The sequence below is a fragment of the Sorex araneus genome, chromosome 5 (assembly GCF_027595985.1).
Source record: "Sorex araneus isolate mSorAra2 chromosome 5, mSorAra2.pri, whole genome shotgun sequence".
NCBI lineage: Eukaryota > Metazoa > Chordata > Mammalia > Eulipotyphla > Soricidae > Sorex > Sorex araneus.
In genome coordinates, this window is record NC_073306.1 from 46,112,968 (window position 1) to 46,138,780 (window position 25,813).

Consider the following 25,813-nt stretch of genomic DNA (forward strand, 5'->3'; position numbering starts at 1 on the left):
CTGACAGGGCCCTGGAGCCTTTTTAAAATAACAATCCTCCTGCCCTCCACACACCATCTCCCTCCCTGCTTTACTCTTCACTGCATTTATCATCCAGCCACCAGCTACCTGTTTCACTAGGTTCACTGTCTCCTCTGCTAGAACGTGTGTTATGAGGAAGTCACCGGTGGCCTTGGTCCCCTTCTTGCTCACAGACCTGTGTCCGTCACAGCTAGAACAGAACTTCAGGTATAACAGGCGCTCACTCCATAAAGATTTGTTGACTGCTGGTGAGAATTCCGACTGGTTCAGCCCTTTTGGAAAACAGTATGGACACTTCCCAAAAAATTAGAAATTGAGCTCCCATTTGACCCAAAATACTACTTCTGGGAATATATCCAGGAGATGCAAAAAAGTGTAGTAGAAATGACATCTGCAATTATATGTTCATTGCAGCACTGTTTACAATAGCCAGAATCTGGAAAAAAACAAGTGCCCAAGAACAGATGACTGGCTAAAGAAACTTTGGTACATCTATACAATGGAATACTATGCAGCAGTTAGAAAGGATGGTCATGAACTTTGCATATAAGTGGATCAACATGGAAAGTATCATGCTAAGTGAAATGAGCCAGAAAGAGAGGGACAGACATAGAAAGATTGCACTCATTTGTGGAATATAGAACAACAGAGTAGGAGACTAATACCCAAGAATAGTAGTATATAATACAAGGAGGTTGGCTCCATAGCTTGGAAGCTGGCCTCACACGCTGGGGGAAAGTCATCCCAGATAGAGAGGGGAACACCAAGTAATATGTGATTGGAGATCCTGCACGGGAAGGGAGATGCATGCTGAAAGTAGACTAGAGACTGAACAGGATGACCACTCAATACCCTTATTTGGAACCACAACACCCAAAAGGAAAGAGAGATATCAAATTGGAATGTCCCGCTACAGAAGCGGGGTGGGGGGGGGGGGATGGGACAGGGGGGGTGGGAGGAATACTGGGTTCATGGGTGGTGGAGAATGGACACTGGTGGAGGGATGGGCTCTTAAACATTGCATGAGGGAAAAACAAGCACGAAAATGTGTGAATCTGTAACTGTACCCTCACTGTGACTCATTAATTAAAAAATAAATAAATTAAAAAAAAATAAAATAAAAAATAAAAGACCATGAACTGGTAAAAAAAAAAAAAAGAAACTTTGGTACATCTATCTACACAATAGAATACTATGCAGCTGTTAGAAATGATGAAGTCATGAAATTTGCATATAGGTGAATCAACATGGAAAGTATCATGTTAAGTGAAATGAGTCAGAGAGAGAGCGACAGACATAGAAAGATTGCACTCATCTGTGGAATGTAAAGTAACAGAATGGGAGACTAACATCCAAGAACAGTAGTGATAAGTACCAGGAGGATTATTACTACACAGCTTAGAAGCCGGCCTCACATGCTGGGGGAAAGGCAGCTCAGATAGAGAAGGGACCACGAAGTAAAGGATGCTAAGAGGGCCCACTCGGGATGGGAGATAGGGGCTGAAAGTAGATGAGACCAAACATTATGGCCACTTAATACCTCTATTGCAAACCACAACACCCAAAATGAGAGAGAGAGGACAAAAGGAAATACCCTGCCACAGAGGCGGGGTGGGGTGGAGGAGACGGGGTGGGAGTGGTGGTAGGGATGCTGGGACCATTGGTGGTGGAAAATGGGCACTGGTGGAGGGATGGGTACCCGATCATTGTATGATTGAAATGCAAGCACGAGAGTTTGTAAGTCTATAACTGTACCTCACGGTGATTCACTAACAAAAACTTGAATATTAAAAAAAAAAATGTTGACACTTCACACTTCCTCTCTATGGCCAAGATTATCTTCCTTTTTCATAAATCAAGGCAATTAAAGCTCAGAGAGGTCAAGCACCCTGCTGGGATGGGTGAGATGCCTGAGCCAGGAGGGAATTCCCACTGGAGCATTCTGGCCCACCACGCAAGACCGTCCCAAGTCTGGCACTAAACTGTATTTTTGATGTTCCCTGGGTCAGTTTTTAAAACACTAGCAAATAAGAAAGAAAATGCAACAGAAAAGTTATCATACTTTATTCATACCTTATCCAAAAATAATAATAATAATAACTCGAATTCATCATGAACTTAAATATAAAACTATAATACTTTTTAAAAGAAAAAACAGAAAACTTTGGGCCATCCAAGGAGTTCTTAAACTTGACGCCCCCCAAAAATTGCATAACAGGAAATTTTTATAAATTATTCCACATCAAAATTAAAAGCATTGCCCAAAATCATCTTTAAGGATGAAACAGCACTGACCATGCAAATGGAAGCAAACATAAACAAATGGGACTACATCAAACTAAGAAGCTTCTGCACTTCAAAAGAAACAGTGACCAAAATACAGAAAGAGCCCACAGAATGGGAAAGAATATTTACCCAATGCCCATCTGATAAGGGATTAATATCAAGGATATACAATACACTAGTAGAATTGTATAAGAAAAAAACCTCCAACCCCATCAAAAGTGGGGAGAAGAAATAAACAGAAGTTTCCTCAAAAAAGAAATACAAACGGCCAAAAGGCACATGAAAAAATGCTCCACATTGCTAGTCATCAGGGAGATTCAAATCAAAACAACAATGAGATATCATCTCACACCACAGAGACTGGCACACATTCAAAAGAACAAAAGCAACCAGTGCTGGCATGGATGTGGGGAGAAAGGGACACTCTTTCATTGTTGGTGGGAATACCGACTGGTCCGGCCTTTCTGGAAAACAATATGGATAGTCCTTTAAAAACTAGAAATTGAGCTTCAATATGACCCCGCAATACCACTTCTGGGAATATATGCTGAGAATGCAAAAAAGCACAGTAGAAATGACATCTGTACCTATATGTTCATTGCAGCACTGTTCACAATAGCTAAAATCTGGAAACAACCCAAGTGCCCTGCAACAGATGACTGGTTAAAGAAACTTTGATACATCTACAAAATGGAATACTATGCAGCTGTTAGGAGAGATGAAGTCACGAAATTTGCTTATAAATGGAAAATGGATAGACATGGAGAGTATCATGCTAAGTGAAATGAATCAGAAAAAGAGGGATAGACATAGAAGGACTGCACTCATCTGTGGAGTACAGAATAATATCACATGAGGCTGACACCCAAGGACAGTAGATATAAGGGCCAGGAGGATTGCCCCATACCTGGAAGACTGCTTCATGAGCAGAGGAGAGAAGGCAGATGGAATAAAGAAGGGGTCACTAAGAAAATGATGGCTGGAGGAATCAGTAGGGATGGGAGATGTGTGCCGAAAGTAGATAATGGACCAAACATGATGACCTCTCAGTGTCTATGTTGCAAGCCATAATGCCCAGAAGTAGAGAGAGAGAGAGAGAGAGAGAGAGAGAGAGAGAGTATGAGGAACATTGTCTGCCATGGAGGCGGGGTGGGGGGGGAGGGGGAAGGAGAATATACCAGGGATATTGATGATGGGGAATGTGCACTGGTGGAGGGATGGGTGTTTGATCATTGTGTAATTGTAACCCAAACATGAAAGCTTGTAACTATCTCGCAGTGATTCAATAAAAATTTTAAAATTAAAAAAAAACACACAATTGCCCTTGAAATTTCAGGAAAGAAGGAAGTAAGGCAGGCTGAGGGGAAAATATTTAAAACTATCCTGTTGGATATGTATGAGTAGTCCCACATTAAGTACAAAGAACTCTGCAAATTCAACAGCAAAAAATTAATAATCCCATTAGAAAATAGGCAAATAACTGTGATGAATCCCATTAGAAAATAGGCTAATAAATTCACCAAAGAGGCTATCCAGATGACAAATAACACACACAAAAAAAAATGTTCAACACCACGAGGTGCAAGAAAATGCAAATTAGGCTGGAGATAGCTCTAGGGACTGCAGTGCATGAAGGAGCTCTGGGTTCAATCCTGGTAATACGTGGTTCCCTTGAGCACCATCAGGAGTGACCCCCCCCCCCGCAGTTATCAAGTTAGAAGTAGCCCTAGGAACTGACAGTGTGGCCCAAAACCGAAAAAATTAAGACGAGGATGGACTATGATACCTCTCAGAATGACAAAGATAATAAAGGGGTGGGGGGGGGAGAAGCCCAGCACCAAACGCTGGCAAGGATGCAGAAAACCGTACCACTCACACATTACTGGAGAGAACATAAAACAATATAGACACTCTGGCAGCTCTGATAAAACTAAGTATGCAATTACCATCCACAACCCACCAACTGTACCCTTGTGATTTATCCCAGAAAAAATTTAAATTTGCACTTCTGCAAAAACCTGTACACAAATGTTCATAGATGCTTTAATTTTGAGTCAATAACTGGACCTAGTCCAAATGTTCTTCCACAGGTGATGGTTAAACCATGGTAGAGCCAGAGCACGTAATATACATTACTCACCAGTAAAAAGGAATGAACTATTCATTATATATAATAACTCAGATTAAATGAATCTCCACAGATATGCTGAACAACAACAACAAAATTCAATAGGAAAATAACAGTCATTTCAAAAACCGTTGCTGGAGGGGCACAGCGGGTAGGGCGTTTGCCTTGCACTCGGCCGACCGGGTTCGATTCCCAGTATCCCATATGATCCTCCGAGCACTGCCAGGAGTAATTCCTGAGTGCATGAGCCAGGAGTAACCCCTGTACATCGCTGGGTGTGACCAAAAAAAAAAAAACCGTTGCTGGAAAATTAGATACCCATATGCAAAAGAGTGAAATTGGACCCCTACTTCACTCCATACACAAAATTAATTCAAAGTAGATCAAGGACCTTGTATTAAGAGTCAGTACTATAAAACTCCAGAGAAATAGAAGTTGGAGTTCAAAATGATAGTACAGTGGGTAAAGCACTTGCTTGCACACAGTCAACCCAGGTTTGATCCCTGTCATCCCATATGGTCCCCTGAACCCAACAGGAGTGATTCCTGAGTGCAAAGCCAAGAATAACCCCTGAGCATATCCATATGTGACCAGTAAATACACAGAAAAAAATTTAAATGTTATTCTTCATTACTGGTCTAGGTAATGATTTCTCAGATATGACATCAAAAAGTACAAATAACTGGGGCAGGAACAATAGCAGGTAGGGCATTTGGCTTGCACACGGCCAACTTGGGTTCAATCCCCCAAACCCCATCATTGGTTCCCTGATTTCCACCAGGAGTAATTTCTGGGAGAAGAGCCAGGGGTACCAAAACAAAATTCAAAAAGTACAAATAACTAAAGAAAAAAATCAATAAAGTTGGACTTTACCAAAATTAAATGAACAAACTCTGGATTCCATTCCCATCATTGAAGAAGAAAATAAACAACAACAAATAAAAATGTTAACAACACACTGAAGTCATAGTTAAAAAGATAAAGCACATATTTTTCAGGTGGAGTTCCAGATTTGATCCCTGGCACTGCATGGTCACCCCCACCCGCCAAGCTGATAGTAATCCTTGAGCACGAATAGCAGTGACTCCCAAAAAGCAAAAAAAAATTGTATTTTTCTCACCATCACTTCTGATACAGATTCCTTAGACTGAAATGCCCAGACAAAATAATCCAGCTATATTTAATATATCTATTAACATGCTTATTTTATGGTGCTTAGTTGCTTATTTTATCTAGATAAAATAGTTCTCCAGAACTCCGATCTTAGGTAGTCAAGGGCTCTGCTACTTCCTAGCAGTGTGATCTTGAGCCAATCACTCCACAGCTATGATCTCATGTGTAAAGTAGGCATGACAAGTACCTAGACCACAGTATTGTGAAGTTTTTGTTTTGGTGTGGTTTTGGGATCACACTGACGGTGCCAGGGTTTGCTCCTGGCTCTATGCTCAGGGATCACCCTGGGATCACCTCAGGGGGACGATATGGAATGCCAGTGATCAAACTTGGGTCAGCTGTGTGCAAGGCAAATCCCCTACCGGCTGTACTATCGCTCAGCCTAAAGTGAGTTTTAAATCAATAAGTGCACCAAATACATACATATGTCTAAGTGTAAGACAGAAAGTACTAGCTATCAAGATTACCTCTTTACCGTAACAGACGAAGAAAGTCTGTTTTTAGAAAGTCTGCGTTTTTAGAAAGTCTCAGAAGCACAAATCTAGGTCATACATTACCTTGTAATGTGCCCTTTCCCTCCTCAGCTGCCTGAATGTATACCCAAGACTCCAGAGTGGGGAGTAGAGCCAGAGGCACCCACCTGCGCACTTGGTGCGGCTGATGAGGGGTGGCCCAGGGCGACCTGTGCCTCCATCACCGGGACGCGTGAGCAGCACACTGATTTCATACTCAGTGTCAGGGTCGAGGTGCCACAGCTTGTAGGTCTGCAGGTTGACCGCGTGCACCTCTGCCCAGGGGCCGCGGGACATTCGGTACTCAATCTCCTTGCGCACTATGGGCCCGTCGCCGATGATGGAGTTAGTGTTGAGCTGGATGATGAGGTAGGTGGGACCAGCGCGCAGCAGCTGTGGGGGCGCGATGGGGGTGGGGGGCTCTGTGAAGAGAAGGTGGAACTGGCATATGCCCTTGGGATAATGGCCTCACTCCACATCCCGCCAGACCCAAACCCCCACGAGTCCACTGCCCTTCGCCAAAGGCCCTTCTTGCAGCCAGACAGTACTCGACCCGACGACCACTTTCACACCAGCAAAATCCCCAGGCTCAGCGGGGTGCTGAGTCACCCTACTTCATTCCTCAGCCTAGCTCCTTTCTCATTAGTCTCTAAATCGCTAACTCTGGCCTCCTGCGAGTGACTGTAAGCCTGCTAGTTGTCCTGCTCAAGTCAACTGCTCCCTACTTCCTCTGGGTCACACCAGAACCCGGTCACCAAGATCCACTGTGAATCCTGCCCTGTCCATCAGTTCCCGCCCATGAAATTCTGGCACCGCCCCCTAAAAGATACACCCACCAGTTAGATGCCGTTGGTCCTACCCCCCATCAAACTCCGCCCCTTTCAGGCCGCCTTGGCCCCGCCCCTCCAGTGCAGGTCCGCCCCTGTGAGCCTCTCCCTGCTGACCCTTAACGATGAGCTCCGCGAAGTTGGAGACGCCGGCACCACGTGGGGCCTGCGACACGCAGCGATACAGATCCTGATCCGAGCGACCCACAGCGGCCAGCGGAAAGGTGGCCAGGAAACGCCGGTGGCTGATGTGCCGCACGCTGGCGGCAGGCACCAGTGTCCCACTCTGCCGCTGCATGGAGAGAGGGATGGCAGGATTATGGGTGGGAGGGCTCCAATGTGCTCTGGGTTTGGTTTTTGTTTCTGAGACCCCACCCAGCGGTGCTCAGAGCTTAACCCTGGGTCTGTGTTCAAGGGTGTCTCTGGCGGGACAAATGTATGCCAGGGTCTGATGGGGGAGGGGAGTGATAGATACCCTGGCCCCAGGGAAGCTCTGCCTTTGAGGGAGAGCGTGGGCTGAAGCCACACCCTGACCTGGGTCGGATGGAAGCTCTGGGAGAGAGAGCTGGGGTTCACGAGTGTGGGAGGATGATAAAAGGACACAGCATCCCTCTAGGGGCAGCCCCAGTGCCCCTGTCATCTGTCCCCCTTACCCAGTCTTTGCCGGCCCGCCCCTCACCTGCAGAAGGAAGTGCTCTGCCTCTGCTGCCCTGCCTGCCGCCATGCACTGAAACGAGGCATTCTGGCCCGCGTTCACCTCCACGTCGCCCAGGCGAGAGAAGTGGGGGGCCTTGGCTGCGGAAGGGAGCATCTGTGTGAGCCAGGGATGCCTGCCGGGACACCGCACCCCCTCTCCCCGAGCCGCAGTGGCTGGGACTCACCACAGGGGTAGCTGAGGAGGAGGATGTCATCGAGGCCCATGTAGCCCCTGCGGTCTGGGGAGATGAGGGCCTCAAACAGCACCTGGGGAAGCAGGGGGAGCCCATGGAACCCTGCCTGGAGGGGTCCCCACGGGAGCCCCCTCTCAGCTTTCTCCAACCAGCAGAGGTCAGTCTGGTGCCCAGTGTGTGATGCCACCACCCTATCCATACGTAACTGCCAGGGGGCAAAGTGTCAGTACCCAGAGACAATTTCCTCCAGAATAGAGGGTCCATCCCATTCCTGGACAGTTACCCCACCCCCTCCGCAAAAAAAAAAAAAGATTCCTTTTCCAGACAGAATCTCTAGGTCAGCACTATCCCAATTCCCCAGAGCCTCTTCTTATAGTGATCCCTGAGAGAGAACCCACACTGACCATCACTGAATATCCCCAAGCTGCCCAATTACTGACCCCCTCTCCGTGAGGACAGATGGGGTCATGCTGCCAAACACTGATTCCAACCTTAGCCCCCCGCTTACTCTGAGCTCAGCCCCAGACCTTCTACATCTACCCCAACACACAGGCTGACCACACACAAACCCGGCCCACCTGATACTCATTAGGCCAGAAGGTGCTGACAGCCAGCTCAGCCTGGTGCCACTGGCGACCATGAGATCCAGTCATATTCCAGACGGCACTGCCCAGAGGGCCCCCATTCACACGCACATAGATGCCCAGAGTGCCTGGGCTGTGCCCATCCCGGCTGTACAGGAAGTAGCTGAACTGCACACAGTGGGTGTCGTTCTCACTCAGGCTCTGGAAGATGACATGGGCCCGCTGGCCTGCGGCATGCTGGGAAGCGTTGACCATCAAGTAGGAGCCTGGGAAGACGGGAGAAAGAAGTTGGTAATCTGGGGAGGTCTGTGGGGAGCTGCAGGGTCAGGTGGGCAAGGAGCAGGAGCAAAAGCTAAAGTCCCTGGTGACAGCTGGAAATGATCACTCTGGACAATAACTGAGTGCTGAAAGGAGATCAAGGGACATGCATGATAACGTTTCAGCACCTGATTGCAAACCATAATGCCCAAAATGAGGGGAGGGGGGAGAGAGAGAGAGAGAGAGAGAGAGAGAGAGAGAGAGAGAGAGAGAGAGAGAGAGAGCCCGCCATAGAGGCCAGCTATTTGAGGGGAGCAGAAACTGGGGACATTGGTGGTGGGAAATATGCACTGGTGAAGGGATGGGAGCTGGAACATGATGTGACTGAAACCCAATCATGAACAACTTTGTAACTGTATATCTCACAATGATTCAATGAAAACTTTTAAACTTTTTTAAAAAGAAAAAACTAAGGTCCCCAGTCACTTGGAGCCCTCGGGAGCCAGGGGTTCTGGACTCAAGCCCCCAGCTTGAGAAAGTCTCCTTCCCCCGCCCCCGTCCCACCACCCCCCTTCCCAGAGAAGGAGCAGCAAAGTCACAAGGATCTGGCTGCACCAAAAGTCTTTATGAATTTGGTCTTTACCACCTGCATCCAGTCACACTCCTGCTGATTATAGCTTTCCTGGGTGCTGGGCTGCCCTCGGGCCAGGAACCAGTCAGTCCTGGGAGGACTCAAGAGTCAGCACAGGACAAGCCCCCAGAGGGCGTCCTCGTGAAACCCACCCTCAGTGCCCCAGCCACGGGCTCTGAACCAAGTTACCTGGATGGGGAGAACAGACACTGAAGAAAGGGTTCAAAAGCCAGAGCTGTAGTACAGTGGGGAGGGCATTTGCCTTGCATGCGGCTGACCTGGGTTCCCATAAGGGCCCCTGAGCTCACCAGGACTGATTCGTGAGTGTAGAGCCAGGAGTAACCAGGCCGGGACTCAAAATACAAAAAATAATAATAATAAAACTAGGAGCAGGGGAGGTCATACTATCCCCAACCCCATTCCCCAATCTAGATTTCCAGGATATAATTTCTTGATTTCCAACCTGGAGAAATAGAGAAAGACAGTTCTGCCTCGGAGAGAGAGAGAGAGAGAGAGGGACGTGTGTGGTGTGTGTGTGTGTGTGTGTGTGTGTGTGTGTGTGTGTGTGTGTGTGTGTGTGTGTGTGTAGGGGGGAGGGAGGGAAGGAGGCTCTGGGCACCTAGGGCCTGACTGGGGAATTATGCCCCAGCAGCATCCTCGCCTCCTGGGCTTGGCTGCCAGCCAACACAAGCTCATTCAGCTTCCAAAGCTCGAGGCTGAGGTTCCCTGCTCTGGGAGAGCTGGGGTGCCCTGAAGGAGTTCATTCTGCGCTGTGTGCCAGAAACCCGAGGAAGCAGGTCCTAGACCGGCCCCGGAGGATGCTGGGAAGGACACCTCCAAGTCCCTGTCCCCAACCTGGAGAGGTACATCCGTCACATCCCCATAGTCGTCGCTCTGGCCTCCTTCAGCCTCCTCTCCCTATGAGCAGCTGTGCTGGTCTTTCTCCCCCTTTCAATCTGATACTTTATTCTTGCTTCTTCCTTCTGTTCCCTCAGCCTGTCTGGTTTCTCCCTCTGCCTGCCTCCCTGCTCTCTCCCTTGCACCCCTCAGCCCTATGGCTCTTCTGGGTCTCTGATGCTCATCTCCGACTGAGTCTTCCTCCTCTCCTCCCAGCACCTAGAGTGGGAGTCCGTCCAGGTTCACTCCCCACTGTAGTGGGGACCCAGCATAAGGGCCTTCAATGCAAAATTTCTCTCCCCTCTCCCTGGGTGTGTCTCTGGTGTGTGAGAGAGAAACAGGGCACACACAGGGCAGTCAGCCTGTAAGAGGTGCGTCAGGGGCCAATTCAAAAGCAAAATTCCATGCTGTGCAAACGTGAAGCCCTGAGCCCAAACCCAGTACCCCTAGAAAAAAAAGAGAAAAAAAGTCATTTAAAGAGGTGAATTCAATCAACTACTTCACACATGTGCAGCAACTGTGTGCGAGGCGAGGCTGGGCCTGGGGTCCGGGCCTGGGGGTCCGTAATCAGAGTGATTCCTGGGCTCCATGTCCCTGATCCTTTTTATAACTCCCAGTTGATTCTCTGCCCTGAGAAGAGAGGAAGGGGTAGTGACGGGTCCTCTCAATATACCTGCAAGAGCAACTCAGCATGTCATCCCTGACCTGTGACTTTACGAGCATGACACAGATTATTGTTCTGCCCATTTTACTGCATTAAAAAAATGGGAGCTCAGGGCCAGAGAGAGAGTACAGCCTCTGATTAAGACACTTGTCTTGCACGCAGCCAACTTAGAATCTGTACCCAGAGCCAGTTATGGTCCCCTGAGCAGTGCCACGAATGACCCCTGAATGCAGAGCCAGGAGAAAAGCCTGAGCACTGTGAAGTGTTTCCCTACCCCAAAAAGGCGGGGGAGGGGGGAAATGGAGTTCAGAGAAAATTAAGTGATTTGATCAAAGTCTTGCAGCTATAAAGGAGAAAAACAAAGTTTCCTGAACCCTTTTTCATAATTCTGAAACTAGTGCTAACAGGCCCCAGACAGAGTGCAAAGCCACTACTAGAATTCACATGGTCTCCTGACTCTCAGTCCAGTGCTCCTAATATCGGAAGTGCCATATCCTGAAATAAGGACCAAGCAAGTCAGATGTTGAGAAGTGTCTGGACTTCTAGGCACACAGGGGCAGGATGGCGGGGGTGCGGGGGGGCAGTGCATGGAGGAAGAAGATTTTACCCACTTCAAGCCCCCACTTTTACTGCTCCCTCAGCCTCTTCAAGCCCTCTGGAGACCAAAACTCAATGGCATTCAGAGAAAAGAGAGCACCCCGGCCCGTGGAACATCTGGAAAGGGGGTGGAGTGGGTGGTCTGAGCTAAGCCACAAGAGAAGTCATGACAAGCCATGACAAGGAGTCTGACTCACACCCCAAAGGGCCTTCAATGACTTGGAGCTCCAGGTAAAGCTGCCTGAGCCTCCAGCTGGGCCATGTCCACCTCCTTGGTGTGACCTGGGCCAGAGTAGAGGAGGCCCAGCAAGGTTAAGGAGGATGCCCAGGTCACACGGGTGTGGGCGGGACTCCCCCAGAGCAGCGCACTGGGTTGCAATCGGCTCACCATGGGGCAGGTCGGCAGGAGCGCGGCTCCCAGGGTGGATCCGCACTTGCTCCCACTGGAAGTCGTCGTACTGGGCCTGGCTGTACTCACAGGGCACTGCTGGGTCACTCGCCTCCTCAAAGGTGCAGCCGGCTGTGGGGGCAAGATCTGGTTAGTCCTGGCCAACATCAGGCCGCTGACCACTCTGTGCCCACTGACCCTCCCAATCTCAGACCTCCCTACCCTCCTGCTCCCCTGGTACTCCCCAAGACCCCACTGCCCGGCACAGACTCTCAACACAAACTAGTTATCATTACTGCTTTGGAGCATTACGACAATGTAATGAGAGCAAGATCAGGGCCAGAAACACCCTCCTTTGACAGATGAGGAAACTAAGGCCCAAGGGGACCGGTGTCTTCCTTGAGCTCGCTAAGCTGAGGAGTATTTGGCCACCTGTCCTGCTGTCAATGACAGAACAGTGGTTTTTGATCCTTCCACACCTGTAGAGTGCACTGATCCCAAGCACCTGAGACCAGGGAAACACCTGAGCACGTGGCATGGAAGCAGACACAGGCCCTGGGTACGGCCAACCACTGGCCCTTCTCCCCCACTGGACAGACGAGGTGACAGGCCGAGGGGTGACGGGCCTTGTCCATGGAATACAAGGATAGATAACTGAGTGGGGATCAACAGGAGACAGGCTTGAGGTTGAACCTTGACCCTGCAATTTGCAGTCTTGTGACCTTTCCCTTTTCTGAGGAAGTTGCTTCTCCTTTCTTAGCCTCGTTTTCCCCATCATCACGGAGGGCCCAGTGTGGGAGTCCAGTTAGCACAATGCCCAGAACCAGGAGCAGCCTCGGGAAACACCGGCTCATCACCTAAGTGGGCGCCTCCGTGAACCCACGGCACATGCAAAGCCCACATCTCTCCCAGCGAAGACCACTGCAAGCCTTTGCGACTCCCCAGTCTCAAAAAGAGGAAGGAAGAAAAATGGGGGGCTATGGAGAGAACAGCATGGGCCACGCCATGCGTGCACAGCCATGGAGCACTCCCAGAAGGTTCGGTGCAGATATGAACTGTGGGTTCATATGAAGGAGCATAAGGAAACACACTCAACACCACACACCAACAGGCACAAAAGAGCTTGTCCCAGTCCCCTGCTTGTACCCCAGCAGAGTGACAAGTGATGAGATGGGGCCTGCAGCTGCACCAGGTGGGCGGGCTGTGCGGCCTCTGGGAGAGGGATGCCTCAGCTGGGATATCTCAGTTCTCCTCTGGAAAACTACAACACAGAGGACAAGGCCAATAGGCTACAGTCAAGGAGGGCTTCCTGGAGAAAGGGACAGTGAGCTTTACTCAGCCTGGGCTGAGTCTATTTATGAGGTTCTTAGCCAACACCTCCTTGTCCAGAAAGGGAAGCCCGGAATCCAAGTCACTGGCCGAGTCTCAGATCCTCCGGTCCTCAGCACTGCCCCAGGACCACTGCCCCAGGTGTCCGGCCCTGGGGAGAGCTTGGCGATGCCAGCCTCTTGCTTCCTTCTGGCCATCCTGAGCCAAGCTTATGCTCTCCAGGGCTCCACAGACTGACATAGAAATATCAACTGGCAGCCTGTGTCAGGAAGTGAGTTGCCAGTGGAATGGGGCCTTGGCTTTGGGGCTCCCAGACCTGTGGACCTCAGCCCAAACAACTTTTATTTTGACTGGTCCCAAATGAGTGACCAGGGTTAGTGACCTCACAGAGAGATGAACCTCAGTCAATGTCTCTGTTGACTATTCCCCGGCCGGAGTGCCCCCCGCCCAAAAACAGCCAGAAGGTACCAGAGCTTTCAGCTGCAACCAGAATGACCAGCAGACTAAGTAAACTCAGTCCAGCTAGTCCCAGCCAGTGACCCCAGCCGGAGTGACCCCACCCCGTTTAGAAGGGCCCCTGGGCCCACGGACTCATGGTCCCTGAGCCCTGGCCCTCCCCAGTCCTGTGCCTCTGGGCCAGTCCCACTCCAGCCACAGACGCTGGAACAATGAAAGGGTCAGGTTCCCCATCCCACTGCTCTCTACTCCCCAGCCCCCCTGGGCTCCGAGGAAACTCCACCCTTTCTAGACTCAGGAGCCAGAGCCCCAAAGCCAAGCCCCCATTCCACTGGCAACTCACTTCCTGACACAGGCTGCCAGTTGGGAGAAAAGCAGATCAGACTGAGTTCCATGTGAATGCAGTCACCGGAAAATGCCTGAGTCCATTAACACAGGCCTGAGCGTGGACATGGCCACAACATACATCTACGTGTCCTGCACCCGCCTCTGTGGTGACAGCAGGTAGGTCCTAGGATCATGACCCCTATTCCTCAGAGAGATGAGGTGGCTCTCCCGGGCCACCTGTGCAGCCCCAGATGCCGGGACAGAAGCTGCCCATGTAAGGAGAGCAGGCAGAGTGAGACCCGGGTGCTCCTGTGGCCACATCTGTTCCATGTGCACTGATGCTGAGGCAGTCTTAGAGGGACTCTTCGAGGGACGGGGACGGTGGAAGGCCCCACTTCTGGGAGTTCCAGCCTGAGGATAGTGAGTGAATGACAGACAGGTGCCAGGCCATAAAGGGGGCCTAGCAGGGAAGGGGCACTGCAGGGGAAAGGGGTGCCTCTGAGCAGACACTGCAAGAATGGACATGGCTGAGGCCAGCAGAGATGGGGACAGCCTCTCCTGCAGCCCAAGAGGGGAAGCTGTGATAGACAGTTCATGGGGTGCAGATTGGGACGGGAGGGGGGGGCAGGGGTTGGAAAGAGGGAGGCAGGTTCTGAGGCCTCCAGTGACAAGATGAGAGCCGGGCCTGGTTGAACTGGGGCCCCAGCAGGTTTGTTGACGCATCTGGGTCCGGGGGTGAGGTGGTGCTTCACCCTACAAATCCTGAGTGCGGTAACCTACCAGGGGCCGAGTCGGAGGACCGCTCCAAGCCTACACTCCAATTGTACCCAGAGAGATTCACAACACAACACACACACACACACACACACACACATGCACGCACGCACACACACAATGCCCTACATGACTATGTTCAAACACACATACCCTGCCATCTTACCCCCACCACACACACACACACACACACACACACACACACACACAGTCTAAAGTCCTAGGGAGACAGTCTCAGTGGGGGCCAGAGACAGGGAGAAGAGCAGGCCCTCTTCTCTGGGCACCCCTCCTCCTGAGTGGATGAGCTAAAACAGCCCTAAAACAGCCCAGGACCCCCACTGGCTCCCCCAGTCTCAGCACAAACCAGCCCAGCTACATTCCTCAGCTAATCTCCCCAATCTGCAAGGCGGTTGCTCAGGCAACCGTCAGCCACAATTTGGGAAGGCAGGAGGATGGTTTATCCACCTCTGTTGGGCTCTGGATGGGGCGATAGAAGGGGCCAAGCAAAGGGCAGAAGGGGCATGAGTGTAGGAAGGGGTCTCCCTGGTGTGAGCGCCTCCACCTCTCCATGTCCACTGTGAGTGTGTGTGTGTGTGTGTGTGTGTGTGTGTGTGTGTGTGTGTGTGTGTGTGTGATGTGACAGCCCGTGAGTACTCATTCACCCACCAGACTTGAGAACTAGACCTAATCCCCACTGAGCCTCCTATAGTCGAGGTCACCCTGGGCAGGTGACCCCGGGCAGGTGACCCTGGGCAGGTGATTCCCAGGAAGTGGCTTCCTCAGTTATGAGCATGGAGACCCAGGCAGCCATACAGGATTGATTCCACTCGTGAGCAAGAGTGACGGGAGAGCAGAGAGAGCTCTCCTGGGGGAAAGGTCTGAGGGTGGCTCTCCAGGGCAGGCTGCAGTGAGGCCGGAGGTGTGCCGGTCCACACCTGCGCGCAGAGGGAGCCTGGCATTTCAGGGCAGCAGGTGCCACTGTGGATGGTCCAATGTGCGCGCGGAGCACATGCACGCGCGGTGTGCACGTGGACGCCTGGCTTCCCTCCCCACCAGACAGGAATTGTTGCTCTGTACCAACTGCAGCCCCAGCTGCCTCCAGTGTTTTCCCCAGACCTGAGGTAAACAGAGTCTGTCTGCAAGGAGATTCCTGTTCCCTTTGGTTTGTCAACAGAACATCCAGTTCCCAAGGGTGGCCCCTGGGAAACAGAACTTCTCCCAGCAGATTGCAGATTCAGACACTTGGCTCATACCCAGGCACAGCCCAACTGTGGTCCCAGGAACCCAACTACTACCCCAGTGACAACACTGGCCTATAGCATCAGCCAGAGCAACACCCCTACTCTGCGCTGCACAGTACAGCCCTGGAACCAACACTTGCCTGTCCTCCCCCCCAGCCAGTCCTCCCCCCAGCAGCTCCTGCCTAGCGCCGTCCTGTGCTCTCCACCCCAAAGACTTGGGGTCCTCTGATCCACCTGCTCTTCTGAGGTCAGTGACTACCCTTAGACTATGGATCCCCCATCTCCAAGCCCTGTGTATATGAACTGCGCTATTCACTCCCATGATTCCAGCTAGTCTGACACGAATCAACACCAACCAGGTTCAAGGCTTCTTGTGGGCTGGAGAGATAGTTTAATGAGCTGTACACATGTTTTGCATGCCGGAGGCTGGGGTTCAACCCCTGGCACTCTATGGTCCCTTGTGCACCACACCAGACGTGGTTCCTGAGTACCACCAGACATAGCCAATACACCAAAAGTATGGATGCTGTACACTTCATCACTCTCCTTGCCCAGATCAACATATCCAGATCCAGCCCAGAGCTTTCCAATGCTACTCTCCAGAGCCCCCGAACAATTGATAAGCTATTAATTAAGGGCAGACCTGGCAGTAATCACTCACCTTCACGTCACTCAGAGCTCAGCATAACTGAACCAGGAAGACCATTTGATGGCTAGACACAGGGTGAGAATGCTGAGCGGAGCCACCACAGAGCCCCGTGACGCCAACATCCTGCCAGGGCCATTGTGGATGGAAGGAAGCCAACTCCAGCAGAGGAAACTTAGACCAGACCCCCTTCCCCCATGCTCCCTGATCAATATGCACCGCAGACACTAGAATTAGCAGCAGTGCCGCCGTACGGGCCATCTAAGGGGAAGGCACAGGGAAAGGCCGACTCCACGCTCAGGCTAGAGGCTCACGGGGGCTCTGTGCCATGAACAATGAGCACACAGATGACCCCCGCAGGGCAGATGACCCCCCAGAGAGAACAGGGGAGAGAACCGTGCCCGGAACCCACGTCATGGAAAGATCAGGACTTGCAAAGGTCAGAGGAACTGTGTGGCCCAGTGTAGCGTGCTAAGGTAGTTTCACAACACATAGCAGGAGGTATGCGCAGGTACAGGTGCAATGTGGCAGGACAGACTGGTGCCATCCATCATGGCATGGCCCAGAGCTGCCGAGAAGCACTAGGGCTCAGGGCCACAGGGCGGGCAGATGGAGGAATGGGCAGATAAGTTCAAGCCTGACCAGTTCTTCTCCCTCTCCAGATAAGAGCACAGGGCCAGCCCAAATGGCCACCCCTCAAACTCTCACTGAAGGGATGAGTCCAGTGTGGGCATTGAAACAGCGCAGAGATGCAGGAAAAAGGGTGTGGTGCCATGCAGAGAAGCAGTTGGGTATGAAAGGCTGGTCCCCAGAGGCAGAGGGGTGCACGCTTGAGGGTGGGATAGAAATTGGCACAACATGGTACGCAGTGAAGTCCGCCATCTGGAACACTGATTTCAAGGCAACTGTTCTCTCTCTCTCTCTCTCTCTCTCTCTCTCTCTCTCTCTCTCTCTCTCTCTCTCTCTCTCTCTCTCTCTCTCTCTCTCCCTCCAGAAAGCTGAACACTGATTTCAAGGCAAGTGTCTCTCTCTCTCTCTCTCTCTCTCTCTCTCTCTCTCTCTCTCTCTCTCTCTCTCTCTCTTTCTCTCTCTCTCCAGAAAGCACCCAGTGGTGAAGAAGGCAGCCCGAGGAGCAGCCCAGAACAGCAATCTTAGTTTCTGCACAAAGGTGCTCCCTTCCCTAATCCCAGCTGGTTCCAACAAAGTGGTTCCCCGCTGCACTGGAGCTCAAATTTGAGTGTGTGGTACAGGGCAGAAGTGTAAGCAGTGAAGATGGAAGATGGTTCTACCTCAGGAGAGAAGGTGCTGACTGGGAGTACCAACACGAAGCTGAGAAAGCCCCCACTGACACCTCTGAGCTTACACTGAAGGCCACAGACGGCAGTGACAGTGACAGCAGCCACGGTGTAGAGGGAGGGGCTGGGCGTAGAGAGGACAGATCTAGTGCAGGGACACTGCGGGTAGCAGTGCTAGGTCAGGCAAAGAAGGGGCGTGGTGTGAGTTTAGCATCACAGGTGGGAGGCACTGGGCTGTGCCCAGAAACCCAAGGAAGCCCCCTCCCGCTGCAATGCAGATGCCCACTGCGCTAACTCAGAGCCGTCCAGACTCAGACGCTGGGACACACAGACGCAGCGTCCTCATGGCAGCCATCTGTTGGCACCGTGCAGGGATACATTATAGGAGCCGAGCTCGAGTTCCCCGAGAGAGCATAAGCCCCGTGCAATGGTGACTGCAAGGTAAATGCTATCTCTGTGGAGCACATGTGCGATGTGGCCACAGAAAGACACATGTTGGTGCCTGTGGTGGTGCAGTGTAAGGGACTCTGTCATGAAATTCAGGAGGGAGGCTGGAGAAGTAGTATAAAGGGTAAAGCACTTGCCTTGTATGTGGCAGACCCCAGGGCCATCCCTGGGGTCACAAATGATCCCCTGAACACCACCAGGAGTGACCCCTGAACACAGAGCCAGGATTAAGCCCTAAGGACCACCGGGTGAAGCCCAAAACCAAGGAAAGACACAAACAGAAACACAGGAGCCTCCAGTCCCAGGCAGCAGGGACACACTGCAGAGAGACAAACGGAGTAGAACTGCAGGATGGAGGATGGGGACCAGGCAGGCACCCCCGGGGAGACACAGGCCAGTGCAATGCAGAACCCCAGGGCAGCCACGTGGTGTGGGTCTGCGTGAGCACAGGACACAATGCAGTGGCTGGTCTAGCTGCAGGAACCCCAAAAGCGCACGCCCAGAGTCGTCCACAGCCGAGAAGCAGTGCAGTTATTTGCAGAAGGCGAGACGCAAGTGAGACATGACACACCGCAACTCTGCTGGGCAGGGCTGGCTCTCCTGTGGGATGGGGGCTGTGTGATTCCCTCCACCCTGGCCCCCACCCCGAGCCACTCTGCAAAGGCACAGGCTGAAGGCCCCGCCACGCCGCCACGCCGCCAGAACTGAGAACACTGCCCAGGTATTTCTATCAGAGCCGGGCCCCGGCGTGCTGGCGGGCAAACAATGAATTCCATTCTGCTGAAAGGCTCTTGGACAATTACAGCACATCCTCTGGCCTCAGCCCAGGGCAGGGCTCTGTGGGGCAGGACAAGAGAGAGCAGGGAAGGTGACCTATGCCGTTAGGCCCTCCTGGTACACAGCGGGGGTGGACAGGGGAGATGGGGTGATCTCTCCTGCCCCTCTCTATTGTCCCCTCTCCCGGTCCTGAACATCATAAGGAGCCGAGATCAAATGTTCCTGAGCACCTCAGATGCACCCACACGCGTGCACACATGTGCACATACAGGCACACACATTAGCGCTCACACAGTGCTCAGGACATGCTGGTATCTGAACTACATGCATGTGTATATAAAGAAGAGACTCACTCAGCCTGTGCAATGTGCTCCATCATTATCCCCATCTCACAGACAAGAGCAGTAAGGACCCAGACGGGCCAGGCAGTTTGCCAGGAAGTGTCGAGGTAGAGCCAGGATTAGAACCGGGAGGCTCTCGCTCCGGAGCCCGGTGGAGCTGGCAGTGACGTGCCAGGCATGGTGTGCTCTGCCACCAGAGCGACCCCCCTGCCCCCTGGCCCAGGTTCTCCAGCACCTCACTGTGTAGAATGCTCATGGGCACACACCGTGCCCACTCTGCAGAGACCCTCCTTCCTGCCCACACGGGCTCCTCATGCCTCTTGGCCGTCCCCTCTTAGACCACCACTGCACCACGTTCCCAGGTTCTTTCTACCCCCTTCTGCCATTATCCTCAATACTTGGGTGTTGACCCCCCAACACTGCTTGACCTCTTGTGCCCAGCTGTCCCTGGGGACCTTCCTCACCTCTCCCAGCTGTCATCTTGCCCATCAAATAAACCCCAACAATGGCAGCTCCCAACTTCCCCTCCCACCCCTCCCTGCCCCAGCTCTTTCACTCCAAAGCCTCAGCCACCACTTGGGTCTGGGGTCCAAGCCCTGGGATTCATCTCCCCGAGTCACCAGGCACCTCTCATGAGTCCTCAACCTCAGGGGTCCCAACCCCTCTGCATATCAGGCCCCCTCCGTGATGACCCTCCACGGCTCCCCCACTCTCTGGAGTTCCCAGTGAGTTCCCAGGGGTTCCCAGTGAGCAGACACCCGCCCCGAGGACAGGAGATGACAAAGACCCAGTAAATGGGGTACTCACAGCCTGGGGGACACACACAGTGTGGGAGGAGCCTGGCTGCTGGGCTGAGCAAACAAGCAGGCCCCAGGAGGGGAGCAGCAGGAAGGATGGCAGGCCAGCACCCACCTGGCAAGTTCCAGGCCTGGCACGAGCCTGGCAACTGACCTTAGATCATAAGGAAGTGGAGGAAGCGGAGAGTGGGGTCTGGGGAGAAGACACACAAACGAGAAGTAGGGGCTGTGTCATGTGACCTCACCTGTCACATTAGGGTTGGGGAGAGATGTCCTTAATGCAGAGCATTGAGCACCGGGCCAGGCTGGGAGAGGGGAGAGAGTCCCCTGGGTTAGGGGCTAGTGGAAGATCAAGGGGCAAGGAGGGGGCTGCTGCAAAGAAAGATCCAGGTAAGGGCAGGGGCCATGGACCCCATAGAACTTTGTCCTGCCGCTGCTGAGTGACACCCTGTGCAACCCAGTCCACCCCTGAGGGCCCCTGCTCCTGCCGCAGGCCCCGCACTTCCGGGCACAGAGCCCACAGCACCTTCTGCCTTAGGGAAATGATGCCCACGGTGACTGAGACAAGGCCCCGAGCAACATGGCACTCAGGACGGGCCTGACACCCTCCTGCAGAGGAAGGACTGGAGTTTCATCATCCTGAATTCTGTTGCATTTAAATTTAACAGCCCCCGTTGACCACCAGCCCCTGAGTTAAAGTGTAAGGGAGAACGCTTCCACCTGGTAGAATGTTCTGTCTGGTTACGCGTCTCTAGACTGGCTTCATGGAAAAGCAGAGCCACAGGGCCTCCTGCTGAGACTCCTGGTGCTGGGGTCAAAAGGAGGAGCAGGAGGCAAGTCCCAGGAAAGGGGGTGTCCCCAGCATAGCCCCAGTCCCCAGCCCGTGGTTGGGCACGACCTCCAGGACACACCCCACAGGGCTCATGCCACAGCCCTGTCCTGGAAACAGGACACCTAATCACAGACAGACACCTCCGAGGACACCCCACTCCCGGATGCACAGACACTCGGCATTCTGGCACTGGGGGACCACTGCCGAATACAGAAACTCCCCACGTTTACCAGCCAGTCCCACGTGTTGCCTCCACACTGACATCCGGACGCCTGCACTCAGCCCCCTCCGGATGCAGAGACCCTCTTAGGCTTGCACATCCTGATGCCCTAGACCCTGGGCCTGGGTCCTGAAAGTCTGTCCCCCAAGACAGCACCACACACCAACCCCAAGTATGTGCCCCTTGGCGACAAAAACTTCCCCACTATCAGATTTTCTGGGGAGCCAAACACCAGTCACCTCCCTGCACCAAACCCAGATCCTGACAGGTAGGGTGGCCGGAACCCTGAGAGGCCACACAAATGTCCTGTGCCCCCAATCTACACACACACACACACACACACACACACACACACACAGAGCACTCTGCTCAGATGTCGGGATCACATCTATGGCATATCTTAGCCTCCTGCACCCACGGGCAGAGGGTAGCTCTCCTCTTCCCGGGCACACTAACTGTGACTGGCCCCCAGATCTGGGACTGCCACTCCCGCCCTTCCCAAGCTCAGCCCAACCGTTGGGACTGACGCCTCTCCCAGCTGCTGGGGGCTCAGCACAAAAGGCTGGCGGTGGGCTGGCTCTGTGGGGAGGGGGCGTGGAGGGCCGAAACCTGTGCTTAAAGTCTCCGCAGGGACTTAACCTCCTCGACCCACAGCCCCAGAAGAGGCCTCTACGTGGCCTTTTCCCGACACCCCACCACTAGGCAGAATTTTCCAGATTCCTGGAGGGAAAACCTCTTTCTTCCATCTCTACTTTCAGTGGAGTCAGTGCGCCCCCCTCTGGCCTCTCCTGCTCAGCCCTTGACCCCCTGGACTTGATGCTTCCTGCCCACCTTCAGTTTACAGCCCCGGGAGGCCTGTGCCCTGCCGAAAGGATTCAGGGGTGAACTGAACACCCAGTCCCTCTCCTCCCTGTCTGGGAGGCCAAGCAATAAACTGCAGCAATGTTCATTCCAACGCGGTGAACCCCTGCCCTCCCCTTCCCGGCTGCACCAGGGAGTAACCTAGGGGGGCTGGAGGGAGGAGGCAGGACCCCTGCGGGAGGACAGGAGCTCACTCACGAGAGGGGGCGGAGGGGGGAAGGGAGAAAGAAAGTCCTAAGGAGAAGCACAACTTGAGAGGAGAGGGTGGGCCATGGCGTGGGGGTTGGGAGGAATATAGGTAAGTGAGCCAGGGAGGCAGAGCCTGGTGCCAGGGGCAAAGAACATATGAATGGGCAGGCTGGCTGATTCCAGACAGGAGGGATGGGAACGACTGCAGCTGGGGGCCATCGGGAGCCTCTGCCGGGAATGTTGAAAGGACCCTTGAGTGGGGCAGGGAGGGGAGAGCTGGAGGGAAGAGGCTGGAGTCCCCATGCAGTGAAAGGTGGGGGGCAATGATGAGTCCAGAGAAGGATCCTGAGAGTGGGTGCAGCTTGTGGAGCAAAGGGAGGGAGGGAGTGAGGGAGGGAGGGAGGGAGGGAGGGAGGGAGGGAGGAGGGGGGCATCGGGCACTCACTGCCACTCTAGCTCCCTCAGTCCTACACGCAGAGGCTCAGCAGACAGGAAATGGCAAGGTATGGGTGGGCTGCCCTTCCCCAGGTTTCCCCTGGCCTGGCGCTGAGCAGAAGGCTGAGGCCACTCTCCACTCGTCCTACTGAGTCCCCTCCCCCAGCCCCTGGTGAAGGCCAGCTGCCCAGACAAGCCTTCATTGCCCAACCTGAAAACCGCTGGGCAGCCTCTCCCTCATTCCTGCTGTCCAGAAATCCAGCAACCAAAGGACACAATGAGCTAGAACACAGAGCAACAAACAGAGCACACACACACACACACACATACACACACGTGTGCACGTGCGGGCTTGGGGGCATTAAAGGACATTTGGGAGCTGAGCTGACTTTACCTAAACAAGGGCAGGGCTAAATGAACCCCTCTACTAACGGCTTCTGAATTAAGCTCTAATAGTAATAGGAACTTTAGACATGATGTGACTCGCCCAAGGTCACAAGGACAGCAAGTGGCAAAGACAAAATGTGAACCGAGGCTCTCCTGAGTTCAAACTAGAGCTTTGGGGCTCTGGCACTGTCCCCGGCGGGTCCTCTGCTCCATCGCACTCACAGACAGAACCTTCCTTACAACCTGCTAAGCACCACACACCATTGTCACAGATGAGAAAACTGAGGCCAGGAAAATGGAAGTAATGTTTGACGTCTCCCTCCCAAACATCACTCTCCCACACTTCAGACTGCCTCGGGAGCTTGGACACTTGAAAACTTGGCTCTTCCAGGGGGGCCAGGGCAGACGGCAGCATCCTCTGGATCTGGCCTTGGATGTGTTAAGCTGCAGGGCCAGAGGAGGGGCTGGGGTGGGGGCAAACAGGGAGGGAGCTGGTCTTGAGCATCTTTCTCAAGGCACCGGGAATCAGAGGGGAAGCTGCGCCCCCTGGACCACCCCAGATCCCCAACCCAGGTCCCAGGGCACCACCCCGCAGCGGCCTGGATAGGGTGGAGGTGGGGGCTTAGGAAGCCTGACTGCTGGGGCCAGCCGCTTGGACTCGGCTCCCAACCCCGACCCCAGCGACTCCCTGTGACTCCCGTTACTCCTGGGCACTAAGGGGAACCCGCCCTACCCGAGGGGGTTCCAGCTAGTACACGCACAGCTTCTCAGTCTGGGGCAAATCCGCTGGAGGGGGCCCCAGTCTGGCCTCGGGGTGGGCTCCGGGGATCTGGGCGCGGGAGGAGGGGCACGCACATGCACATGAAAACACAATGACACACGGTGCGCAACACAGACCGACACACAGCCCACCCTCTACAGACACCATCAGACGCGCGCGCACGCACACAGACACATACACGCATGCACACACGCACATACACACGCACACACACGCACGCAATCAGGCTGCGGGGTACCCAGGGTCCGGGCGATCACACAACAGGCAGCCGCGCGCACACACACATGCCCACACGCGTGCACACACACCGCGGCGTCGCCCCGCGGGGAGGCCTCGCAAAGTTGGCGAGCGGAGCCCGGGAGTGCCGGGGGAGACCCCCCAACCCCGGCGCCCCGAACGCCAGGCCCGCCCCGCCCGGCGCCCCGCAGCCCCGGCGCCGCCGCCCGCCCGCGCCCAACTTGCGAAACAACAAACCGCCCGACATGTCGGAGTCGGCGGCCGCGGCCCGGTCCTCCCCGCCGCCTCGGGCCGGCCCTCCCGGGGACAACTAGTGCCAGGCCCCCGCGCGCCGGACACACACACACATACACACACACACACACTCGCGGACACACATCCTGCTCCGCCGGCCCCGCGCACACACGCAACCACAGCCCAGACGCGGCACACAACACTCGCAACATTCCTGGACACGCAGCCAGGACGTCAGGACACACTCACACACTCACACCAGCTCCCGACACGCCGCCCCGGGCGGCGCACACTGACCCCGACACTCCCCCGCCTACACAGCATGCACACGGTGCACACCACACGCGTCCGGACCACGTCCCACGCCGGCACTGGCACACACGCACGCACACACACTCACACACACACACACACACACACACACACCTTACACGCTTTCCCTGCTCCACACGCGGGCTGAACGCACAGAGCCCTGGCGGCCACACACGCCACACAGACACACAACACATTCCCAGATGCGCACCGAACAGCAGGGTGGCACACAAGCCGCCAACAAATGCAACCCGTTAGCAGCCACAACTCCAGGCACACAACCAAAGTCAGATGCACGGACACACGCACACACGCACGCACACACACACGCACGCACAGTTGCACGCGCGCACACACACACACGCTCGCACGCACAGCCTACTTCGCGGGCAGACAAGCAGACTCGGTACCCCGGGTCACACACCATTCTCCCACACACGCCTGTGCGCACACAACACACGGCGCCTTCCCCTGCACGCATAAACTCGCGGACACACAACATTCGAAGATACGCAGCACCCCGATAGCGCACGCCGCACTCCCGCACACGGGCCACAAACTCGGAGCGGCCGGGGACCCGACCGTCCCACTTTCTTGCGAGCTACGCCACGGGCCGGGGCGGGCCGGGTCCGAGGCGCGCGCGTACCTGCCGGAGTCTCGGTCTCGGGCGCGCAGAGCTGGAAGGTGAGCGCCAGCACGAGCGCCTGAGCGCGGCCCATGCTGCGCCGCCGCCGCCCGCGCCCCGCCGGAGCCGAGCCGGAGCCCGAGCAGGAGCGGAGCCGAGCGGCGCTGAGCGGGACTGGCGCCGAGTCCGGAGCGGGAGCCCGAGCGAGCGGGGCGCTGACGTCAGGCCCGGCCGAACGTTCGGCGGTCTTGCGGCGCCCCCTGCAGGCAGCCACGCCGGCAACCTGTGGTCCTCTCGTCCCCGCGCCCCGGAGCGCCCCGCCCCACTTCCGCCCCACGTCCTGCAAGTCTCTAGCTGGGGCCCCCCGACGCCCCCCGCCCCCGACAGCCTCTGCACCGACCAGGCACCCACAGT

The 25,813-nt window shown here is 54.3% G+C and overlaps 1 protein-coding gene across 5 annotated transcripts in view; it reads right to left on the minus strand.

Moving 5' to 3' along the window:
* Positions 1–25,578, minus strand: part of PTPRU (protein tyrosine phosphatase receptor type U) — a 78,761-nt gene extending 53,183 nt beyond the window's left edge. For all 5 annotated transcript variants that reach the window (XM_055138613.1, XM_004603532.2, XM_055138612.1 and 2 more), the window contains exons 1-7: positions 25,421–25,578; positions 11,857–11,988; positions 8,416–8,687; positions 7,829–7,910; positions 7,627–7,742; positions 7,065–7,239; positions 6,249–6,542 (exon numbers count right to left, since the gene is read on the minus strand). In XM_055138613.1, coding sequence (XP_054994588.1) covers positions 6,249–6,542; positions 7,065–7,239; positions 7,627–7,742; positions 7,829–7,910; positions 8,416–8,687; positions 11,857–11,988; positions 25,421–25,493 — 1,144 coding nt within the window. In that variant the 5' untranslated portion in view covers positions 25,494–25,578. The remainder of the gene's footprint in view (positions 1–6,248; positions 6,543–7,064; positions 7,240–7,626; positions 7,743–7,828; positions 7,911–8,415; positions 8,688–11,856; positions 11,989–25,420) is intronic.
* Between the last annotated feature and the right edge of the window lie 235 nt (positions 25,579–25,813).